The sequence below is a fragment of the Zalophus californianus genome, chromosome 14, assembly GCF_009762305.2.
Source record: "Zalophus californianus isolate mZalCal1 chromosome 14, mZalCal1.pri.v2, whole genome shotgun sequence".
NCBI lineage: Eukaryota > Metazoa > Chordata > Mammalia > Carnivora > Otariidae > Zalophus > Zalophus californianus.
Window position 1 is genome coordinate 67,163,276 of NC_045608.1, and position 11,254 is coordinate 67,174,529.

The 11,254-nt window shown below is 40.7% G+C and overlaps 1 protein-coding gene and 1 pseudogene across 4 annotated transcripts in view; one reads left to right on the top strand and one right to left on the bottom strand.

Annotated features, from left to right (window-relative positions):
* HDHD2 (haloacid dehalogenase like hydrolase domain containing 2) overlaps nt 1–11,254 on the bottom strand; it is a 55,865-nt gene that overhangs the window by 25,058 nt on the left and 19,553 nt on the right. Inside the window, exons 1-2 of one of the 4 annotated variants that reach the window (XM_027575796.2) lie at nt 10,859–10,995; nt 3,217–3,327 (exon numbers count right to left, since the gene is read on the bottom strand). In XM_027575796.2, coding sequence (XP_027431597.1) covers nt 3,217–3,317 — 101 coding nt within the window. In that variant the 5' untranslated portion in view covers nt 3,318–3,327; nt 10,859–10,995. Of the gene's footprint in view, nt 1–3,216; nt 3,328–8,778; nt 8,800–10,517; nt 10,539–10,858; nt 10,996–11,254 lie in introns of those variants that run through there. The other 3 variants (XM_027575800.2, XM_027575799.2, XM_027575797.2) reach the window with 3 other exon arrangements.
* On the top strand, nt 1,500–2,446 carry LOC113912991 (annotated as a pseudogene).

The following is an 11,254-nucleotide window of genomic DNA, read 5'->3' on the forward strand; positions in this document are numbered from 1 at the left end:
TGTGCTACGGTGAGCACTGTGAATTGTGCAAGACTGTTGAATCACAGATCTGTACTTCTGAAACAAATAACGCAACATATTTTAAGAAAAAAGAAAAAGAAGAAGATAACAGGAGAGGAAGAATGAAGGGGAGTAAGTCAGAGGGGGAGAGGAACCATGAGAGATGATGGACTCTGAAAAACAGAGGGTTCTAGAGGGGAGGAGGGTAGGGGGATGGGTTAGCCTGGTGATGGGTATTAAAGAGGGCACATTCTGCATGGAGCACTGGGTGTTATGAACAAACAATGAATCATGGAACACTACATCAAAAACTAATGATGTAATATATGGTGATTAACATAACAATAAAAATTTAAAAAAATGGAAATTATTTTCTTAGACCTCCAGTATTTTAATCCAAAATCTACAAATAATTTTAATTTAACAGCAGTTTAAAATTTTATATCAATACCCTGTTGCTTTTTATTTTATGCCTGTCTCAAGTGGACGCAAAACATAACAGCACCAACTACGATTTAAAATGAGCAAGCAAATAAATCAGAAAAAATATTTTTAAGTATTCACCCAAAGAACATTAAATACATGTGCATGATTCAATGGTTCACTGTCATCATGATTATCTGTATAATATCTGTGTGATAGCTTTCCTGAAAAACACATTAAATTTGGTGATTTATCTCTCAAAAGAAACTGATTACTTCAACATAACTACCATCAACATAATTAAAAACGAACAAGTACGGAAATTACCACATCACTTTTAATGAGCATTTTTAAAAAAACTTTTCTTCTGACTCGTCCTTTAACTTCCCTTAGTCTCTTTTGTTTCCATAGAAACCCAAACCAGCAGTGACAAGAGTACAGTGATTTCTTTGGGACGGAAAGCCCCCAGTGACAGTAAGAGAAGAGTGTGTAGAGTCCTGTTCCCTCCAGACTGGCAGGCTCACAGTTTACCGAGCAACTCAGAGATGTCATCCACAGTTCGCCAGAAATAAAAAGATTTTTCTTTCAACCCAGAGTAGAAAGCTCATCATTAAAGCAGTAAAAGCTCTTATCCAATAGGAGAATAGACTGAACAACAGGCATCCTTTTCCCTAGAAGGCCTACCTAGAAGAGCAACCGTGTCAAGAGAAAGTCCAACCCTGCAACGGATTTTCTTTTGGCTTTAAACATGTTGTCCACCTATAACGAATATCGTAACTCTAACAAAACTGATAGATTCCAACTGAAGCCTACCAGATACAGAAGCCTCTTCATGTTCACTGATTCCCCAAATGGGAAATAGGCTCCTTGAGAGTACAAAGTCTGTGTCAATCTTTTGCTCTAATACCTAGCCCTGTGACACTGATGACTACATTTGCTGAATAACGTTATGCTATGAATATTTTAAGGTTGGAAAATGAGAAGCACCCCATGCTCAGTATTGCTGGTTTTTGAAAATTTCCCTAAATTATTTTAGGATGAAAGTACTTAGTAACATTAATAGTTCTGTCATATCGATGAGTATTTTCCTCAAAACTCAGAGGCAAACACATTCGCACTCAGTTCACTTTGACAGACTTTTCCCATATCCCCAATTTGTATGCAGACTTGTGTTAAGTGCTGTGGTTGATACATCAGAAATAGAAGAGCTCAGTCAGATGGCCAGAGATGCTTCTAGAAGCACCAGCATGTTGGCTGCCCAAGGAGAACCCCAACTCCAGTTCAAACTTTTGTGGTGGGCGATGGCAGTACTGGAAAAACTATGTTTGTGAAACGTCATCGGACTGGCGAATTTGAGAAGTATGTAGCCACCTTGGGTGTTGAGGTCCACCCCCTCATGTTCCATACCAACAGAGGACCTATTAGGTTCAACGTATGGGATATGGCTGGTCAGGAGAAATCTGGTGGGCTGAGAGATGGCTATGACATCCAAGTGCAGGGTGCCATGTCCGATGTCATGTCAAGGGTTACTTACAAGAATGTGCCTAACTGGCACAGAGATCTGGTCCCAGTGTGTGAAAACATCTGCACTGTGCTGTGTGGCAACAAAGTGGACCCCGAGCGCAGGGCAAGTAAGGCAAAATCTATCGTTTTCCACCGAAAGAAGAACCTTCAGTACTATGACATTTCTGCCAAAAGTAACTAGAGCTTTGAAAAGCCCTTCCTGTGGCTTGCTAGAACACTAAGGGGAGACCCTAACTTGGGGTGTGTCACCATGTCTGCTCCCACCGCACCGGGGGCTGTCATGGAGCCAGCTCTGGCAGCACAGCAGGAGCACCATCTAGAGGCTGCTCCAACACCCGCTCTCCTGGATGAGGACACTGACCCCAGACAAAGTGTAGCTGGAGCCCAGCATCAGAAGTGCAGTTCTAGAGGCAACCGTCCTGTCATGTCAACGGTGCAGCGTGCCTGCCACTTTATGATACAGCTCAGCAGAACAAGTGTTTCATCTTTGGGATGCTGAAGGAAATGAATGGGCTTTGGAATGTGGTCGTCTAAAAAGTACCTTCGCTTTTTGGACCTGCATATGTAGCTGTTTTGGAATGCAACTGTTTCCCTCCTCAGTTTCAGATATGAGACTGCTATAATCCCATCACAATATCCAGTGGTGAAATCTCATCTGTCATTGTCATTTCCATTCCTTTTCATTTAGAATCAAAATAAAGTTGTATTTCAAATTAAAAAAAAAAAGAAACATAAGATAGTCTCTAACCTTCAAAAGCACTAAATTTAGTTGATAGAAACAAATATAAAATTTCAAGTCTCTCGCTAAATTTTACTCAAGCACAGTTGCACACTCAATGTTAGATTTTGGGTGAAGGGGAAGCAAGCAGAACTATACCTTTGTGTATGTGTGTGTTTCATTTTGTGATTCCAGGATTCATTTGTGATTTTCCAATGCTATTTATTCCATACTTTAGAATCTTAAGTTTTCATTCCCAAATTTACAATACTGACTTAAAGACACACACACACACACACACACACACACACACACACACACACACACACCAAAAAGACTAGATCAAAAGGCCAAAACTAATAAAGATTGAGAAAACAGTGTTTGGAGGATATTACTGTGCATACATCTTCTAGCTAAACCCAAGGTGGTTCCTGTATATATGGTAAAAGCTGGTGAAACGCCATCTAAGGCCATCCATTTAGCTAATGATCTGCCTTGGTAAAATGGCACTTACGAACATATTTGTCAGCTGAACCTAGAGAATAGCTTGCCTTTTAAGAGCTTCCTGGGCGCCTGGCACAGCTGCATCTTCAATGTGAAGTGTGCCATTGAGATCCACCAAAACAGCTTTTAACGCACGGCGTGCTGCCATCCTTCATTCCCTAGGAGAGAACAAATGAAATTAAAAATACAGTTTAGGAAACAATGGACAATTAAAAACTGGTAAGTCTTCAAAAATATCATTCATATCCAGGAAAATACTGCTTAGTGTTAAGCTGCTTCTCTTTTAGAAAAGAAATGTGTTTTTAAAAATCCAAAATTTGATCCATAAAACTTTTACAATGTTTGGGGTTTTTTTTTTTTTTAATCTTGAATTAAAAACCACAGAAAGGGGAATACTAAAAGAGAAGTTACTGTTTACTTTCAGATTTCTTAAAATAATTCTTTGGTGGAATAGTTCATTCATTTATTTTAAATAGGAGCAAATGTACTCTGAAGAATGGGTGGATGGAAGCCTTAAATCATTGGCAAAATCTTTTTCATCTTTTCCTATATATGATGAAAAGTGTTCAGGGGCACTTGGGTGGCTCAGTTGGTTCAGTGTCCACCTCTTGACTTCAGCTCAGGTCATGATCTCAGAGTGGTGAGATGGAGCCACGTCAGGCTCAGGGTGGAGTTGGCTTGAGATTCTCTCTCTCGCCCTCTTCCTCTGCCCCTCCCCCTGCTTACAGGCATGCACGCATGCTCTCTCTCTATACGTATTAATTTTTAAAATCTTAAAAAAAAAATGTTCTAATTGCCCATCTCCACCATTACAGTCTGATATGGTATATGTGGTCAAGGAGCTACCGATGTTTACAGGTCACCAAGAAGGAAATTTCAAGTTATAAAGTAATTTTAGTCAGGAGATGTTCTCCTTACCTTAACCACATTCAACTTTCCTTCTGCATATTTTCCCTTTTAGAATTTGCTTATTATGAGCTACATCATATGTACAGTGGGCATATGTACGGTTTAAAAATAACAAGAGTAGGTAAGAACAGTAGCGGAAGCTAAAGAGAAGAGGATGGGACTTCATTTTTAGTTTTTTTAAGCTTATTCATTTTTTCCTTCCATTTTTTGTTTTTATAATAAAATATTTCAGACACAGAAACAAGTATCAAAGACATCACCTTATAAATTCCCCTGTGGTTCCTCCTTTGTAGTCAACTGCTCTCCCCTCCACCAACTCCTGGTAACCACTGATATTCTGTCCCTAGTTCTTTTTCAGAACGTCTTATGAATAAAATCACAGAATATGTAGCCTTTTGGGGTGGGCTTCTTTTACTTAGCAAAATGCATTTAAGATCCACCCATGTTTTTGCCAGAATCAATAAAGCTCATTCGTCTTGTTACTGAATAGTATCCCACAATGTGGATATACCACAGTTTATCCATTCTCTTGTTGAATTTTACCTTGGTATTTCTGGTTTTCAGTGATCATGAATAAAGCAGTTATAAACATTCATGCACAGGTTTTTGCGTTAACAGAAGTTTTCAATTTATTTGGGTAAACACCTAGGAGTTTGACTGCTGGATCCTTTGGTAAGCCCAAGTTTCATCTTTAAAGAATGAAAAATGTAGCCAATAAAGATATTTAAAAGAATATGCTACTAGCTCTGAAACCAATTCCAAAAAAAGAGTTCCAAATATATCTTGAGCAATGGCAGAAACTTGTAATCTCCTACACATTGACTCCTTTGAAAAGCAAATACTTATTTGTGGATGAATAAACTCTGGTATGCTTCTTTTTAAAAAAAAAAAATTATTCTTGGACTTGGGCTTCCAATAATATAGCCGGCTAAGTAACCAAATTAACTCTCCAAATGAAACCTAACAATACTAGATTAAAATACATACGCACACACCCACACACACAACCCGTGAACAACAACAGGGATGCTGACCCTGCACAGTTGGAAATGCAAGTATAAGTTTTGACTCCACCAAAACTTAACTACTAATAACCTACTATTGACTGGAAGCCTTAATCGATAACATGAGCAGTAAATTAACATGTATTTTGTATGTTGTATGTATTGTATGCTGTTATTTTTATAATAAAGTAACCTAGAGAAAGGAAATGTTATTAAAAAAACTGTAAGAGAAAATACATTTACAGTATTATACTGTATTTATTGAAAAAAAAATCGCTGTATACGTGGACCAGCACAGTTCAAACCCATGTTGTTCAAGGGTGTATTTATTTGTGTATAATGTGTGTGTTTGTGTGTGTGTGTGTGTGTGTGTGTGTGTGTATAAAGCTTCAAGGAGCAAGGAGAAAATAAGGATGTCTTAGATCTGAATAAAGCAACAAACCAGAAGATGAGAAAAATACTGCAGCCTGTTTTGGCCCTAAGAGCATCTGCTCACACTAGGTTACCTTTATTTGAGTCCCCCACCTCCTTGGCCCCTTCAGGGAACAAAAAAATAAAACTCAGAGCCCACCTGAAGAGACAGATCCTCCCAATCTAAAAGCAGAGCCCTCACTGTAAGGATGAGCCAAAAATAAGCCATCACTGGCACTCCCATCCTACCTTGTCTCAGTTGACTACAAGAAAATCAACTACTATGAAACTTGGCCCAAAGAGTGAAAGGAAGAAAGTGCCACCGAGAATGTGGAACCATAGCCAGCCTGGGACCCAGTCTGCAGACTAAACTCATATTATCAAAGTAAGTCCTCAGAGAACCTTCCAAGATTTTAATTACAATGACCTTGACAATAGGTGCCCAGCTGAAGCAAATGCAAACCCTCCACAAGATATTACTTTCAGCCCAAACAGTAAAGAAATCCCATAAATAAAATCAAATAAAATTTTAAGCATAATGAGCAAGTAACCTAAAGAAACAAGGACCATAAGGGAGAAGAACCTACAGAAACAACCGTGCATAAAGCAGTCCCATAAGGGCTCCTTTGATAATGTTGATTATCGGATAGATCCACTGGATAGGCCTACCTGTTTAAGAATAAAAGACTGAAAATCTGTGCAAAAAAACCATGAAGAACTATCCACGTACAGATTCAGAAAGCCCAACGCATTCCAGAAGTCCATATCTAAATCACTGTATACTGAAAGCAAAGATAAGATCCTGAAGGCAGCCAAGGGAAAAGACACATTACTTTCAAAGAGGCAACACACTGACAGCTGAGTTCACACTAGCAACAATGACAACCAAAACACATTAGAAAAATATTTTCAGTGTGCTGAAAGAAAATAACTGCCTACCTAGTAACAGATAAAAAAAATCACGACCAAGTTGGGGTTATCCTATTAATACTAGGTTGGTTTAAATTACGAAAATCAGTCACTGTTATTAACCACATTAACAGATGAAAGAAGTAAAATGATGTCTGATCATGTCAATTCATGCAGAAAAAGCATTTAATAAAATTCAGCATCTATACACACTAAAATACTCTAAGCAACATAAAAATGGAAGGGAACTTCTATAAGCTGATAAAGGCTATCTACAAAAAGCCTATAGCCAACATCAGACTTATCAGTAACATACTGGAAACATCTTTGAGATAGGAATAACACAAGGATGCTACTATCATCACTTCCACTTAACAGTGTAAATAATACCCCAGCTAGTGCAGTCAGGCAAGAAAAATAAGGTATAAGGATTGGAAAAGAGAAAACTACTGCTGTTCATACATGTTATGATTGTATATACAAAAATTCAAGATTCTAAACCAATAGGAAAGTAGGGCAATATTAAAAATCACTATCATTTCTATGTCACTAAAAATAATTAAAAACTAATTTAAAAATATTACTTGCAATAGTATCATAAAATATAAAGTCACCAGAAAAAGTCTAATAAAAGATGTCAATATTTTTATGTCAAAATTTAAAAACTTCAATGAAAGCCACAAAAAAATAAATATATTGAGGCACCATTTCCATGTAGATTAAAAGGCCCAATATTATAAAGATACCAGTTTTCCCTCTAATGATCTATAGATTCAGGGCAATTCAAATCATTATCTCAAAAAGTGTTTTGTGGAACTTGATAAGCTGATTCTAAAAGCTACACATCAGTGCAAATGGCCAAAGATAGCCAAGATACTTCAGCCAAGACTGAAGAAGAAAAAGAAGGTGGGACCTTGCTTTACTAAATATCCAGATTTGATTAATGAACTCTCGTAATTAATTAAGATATTGTGGTATTAGCACATAAAGAGACAAACTGATCACTGGAACAGAAGAGAGAATCCAGAAAAAGACCCCCATCCCATGTATAGAAACTGGACATGACAGAGGTTACTTTGAGATTCATGAAGAAAGAATGATGTTAGATCAATACAATGGTGCTAGAACAATTAGAAAAAATTAAATTGCACTCCCATATAACACTATAAACAATTTTTCCCAGGTAGATTAAACAACTACATGTTTATGGCAAAACTGTAAAACTTTTTTAAATTTATTTTTTAAAAAGATTTTATTTATTATTTGAGAGAGAGAGAGTGCACAAGCAGGAGGGAGGGGGAGAGGGAGAAGCCGACTCCCTGCTGAGCAGGGAGCCTGATGCGGAACTCGATCCCAGGACCCTGGGATCATGACCTGAGCCGAAGGCAGACACTTAACCGACTGAGCCACCGACCAGGTGCCCAAAACTGTAAAACTTTTAGATAGGAGAATATCTTCATGACTTGAGGATAGGAATGGCTTCTTTAAGCTATAAAAAAGCACTGACCATAAAGGAAAAGGCAGATAAATTCAATTACTGGAAAAGAGAGTTTTTAAAAGTACTGCAAAGAGAGAGAGAGTGAAAATATACAGACTGAAAAACAAATTTCCAACACTTGTGAGAAAGGACCAGAATCCAGAAAATATAAACTATAAATATTAAGACAAACGACCCAGTAGAAAAATGGGTGACATCTGTACTCAATAAAAAATGTTAACTCTGAAGGCAATTAACAAAATATAAACAAGACTGGATAAACAACAAAAGATGTGTAGTTAAAAAAAAAAAAAAAACCTGTACAACTAGAGCCAGCAAATGGTTGTAATAAAAACTGATAATATTAATCCTTACTGAAGGGTGCCTGGGTGGCTCAGTTGGTTAAGCGACTGCCTTCGGCTCAGGTCATGATCCTGGAGTCCCGGGATCGAGTCCCACATCGGGCTCCCTGCTCGGCGGGGAGTCTGCTTCTCCCTCTGACCCTCTTCCCTCTCGTGCTCTCTATCTCTCATTCTCTCTCACTCAAATAAATAAATAAAATCTTTAAAAAAAAATATTAATCCTTACTGAAGCATCCACATAGGCTTAATGTTACCAAAGCATTTAAAAAGGCCGTATTTTTGCTTTCATCAGTTCCACAGAACATACCTTTTAAATTCCAAAATGCTCTCTGGAGCATTACATATCTGAGTGACTGACTGAGGCCTAGAAGGAAAAAAACTGAGATGCCCCACTCAAACCTCAAAATATATTTCCTCAATTAGCCCCAGTATAGGCCTTGACCGCTTCTGCCATGATCTCGTCTGAACCTCTGTAATACTTCTTAGTTGAACTGCAGGTCAGTATTTGATAAAATAAAATTGCAAAATATGTGTCACCTCCATAAAACAGGCAAAGGCTTCAGAAGTAGTCCACGTCTTTTGTTTATCTTGGGTCCATGTCCCACCATCTCCCATAGTTTGAACAGGTTATAGGGGATATACCTTAGAAAGTCATCAACAATTGATAATGAACAGCACATATTCAGTGCAAAGAAGAAAAGTAAATTCTCTCTAATGCCAAAAGGAACTCTTCAAGATACTTCAGGACATCTCCCCTTGAATATCATGGTGCATCTCAGGCCAGCAAGCCCTCTTTACCCTCAAAGCTGCTCTTTTTCCTACAGTCTTTATGAGGGAATGGCCACCCCAGCAATGCAGATGTAGCCACCAGGCACTCCCACTCTTTCCTCCCCTTCAATCAAATGCCAAATCATGTCAGCTCTACCTCCTTTGAATCCACTCACTCCTCTCTATCATTACTAAAACTATCTTGGTTTTGAAATCACCTCTAATCTAGCCTATCTCAACAACTCCCTAAATGTCTTCTCTGCTTCAAATCTTCTCCTTATTTCCAGCCCCAAATCCATTCCTCGAAGCGAAGTAGTGCAGTGAAGTCCAAGAACTAAGGGGTTGTACGTGCCTGGGTTTGAATGTGACTCACTAGAGCTGGGGGAACGTGGGCAATTTTCTTAACTTCTCAGCCTCAGGTTCTTCATTACTAAAGTGGAAGGAATTACACCCACCTCTAACGGTTGATAGGACAATTAAAGAAAGTAACACATGTATTGTGAACACTGTTCCCCACATAGAAAGGCTGGGTTATGTATGTGGGGGTGGAGGGGAGGGTACATGATGCATGTGTCAAGGACTACAGAAATCACAGGATACTTATGATGCAAAGTCCTCAAGCCATCAGAATAACTTGAGGATTTGAGAAAACATTTTATACCAAACCAAGTATATACTTTGGTATATCATTCAGATCTTGTATAAATATTTAAAACAAGAGATTTCCACAAACAATTTTCTCCTGGGAGGCTGGGGCTTTTCAGAATATGCCTTCTAGACCTCCTGGGGAATACAAATTCTCTTTTCTTCCCTATGTACTTCCGGTAGAAAAGTCTGGAACCACTGTATGCACTCAATAAATGACACTGTTACTCAGTCACTTTCCAGTTAAAAATCTTCCAGTTGCTCTGCACTGCCCTCAGGATAAAGTCTGAACCATGAATGACTGGTGTCATGTCTGTCATAAACCAGAGCCCTGGTTTATCTCTCCAACTCCTTTGTCTCTACTCCCACACCAAAGTTCCACGGCACTGCAGTCGGCTACCAGGCCTATACTCTACCTCCCTCAACGCTGGACTTTTGTCTAGAATCACTTGTTCCCTGACTTCTACCACCCCTGTCCCCTACATCCTCCCATTCCCTGGGCAACTCCTGCAGTTCACAGGTCTCAGATTATCATCCTTTCCTCGGACATTCCTGAGTCCAGGGCTGGGCGAGGAGCTCCTAGCTTACTACTATTATCCCACTCATCACTCGGTCCAAACTGTTAAGCTCTACGAGGAAAGGAGCTGTTGTTGCCTTTTCCGCTGCACTACTGATCGCTCAGTACAGGCTTGTGAGTTAATTCAATTCATGAATCCCGGTCTCAGGAACTGGTAGAGTTCCAAGAACAAAGGTCTTTCAGCACTAACAACGGCGATCTCCTCCATCTCCTGGATGGGAAAGGGCCTCAGGACCGGTCGCTGCACTCTGTCCCAGCACCAAATCCAGGACCTGGCAACACTGACCGGAAGGGACACCAGCTTCGAAATACAGCCCAGGGGCAGGTCCCGAGGTACGTCTACCACACCAGAATCGCAATGTGCCCCAGGACCACCAACAGCCCCGCGCCCCCGGGGCCCGTAAGAAGTGCCTGGAGCCCCACTCCGCACATGCGCGGTGGCCCAGTTGCCGCAGGAACCGCCCCCGCCCGGAGGGGTGGGCCCGTCCTCTCGGAGGGCGCGCGCGGGTTGGTCCGCGGCCCAGGAGGGGGTGGCCTAGAGACGCAACCAGTGTCCCCAAAACCTCTCACAAAGAAACGCAGCTTCCGCACGGGTGGGAGGTCGCCCGTCCCATAGCGGCTCCTCACCCCTGCTCCGCACGCCGTCCTCAGCAAAAGCCCCGCTACCAGGAAAGTCAGCACAGCCCCGCCATTCGCAACGTCCTCGAGGACAGCCCAGCGCGCAAGGTAAGTGGCCGCTAGACGCCGGAAACAGGGCCCACGGCCGCACCGGAAGTCCCGCCTCTCCCCGTCCAACTCCGCCCCATCCGGCCACGCCTCGCTCGGGATTTCGGACGCCCGCTCTGGAGTCTATAGTCTTGCTCCTGAGCACCTTCAAGGTGGAGAAGTTGTTCTTGAGACCCGCTCCCTCAAGGGCGCGGCCTGCTTAGCCTCAGATGCAGGAGGGTAAACGAAACCTCTGCCTTTGCTCAGCCGCTCTTTCCCCTTCTACAGCACCATTGGTGAAACAAGTATTTAGTACCT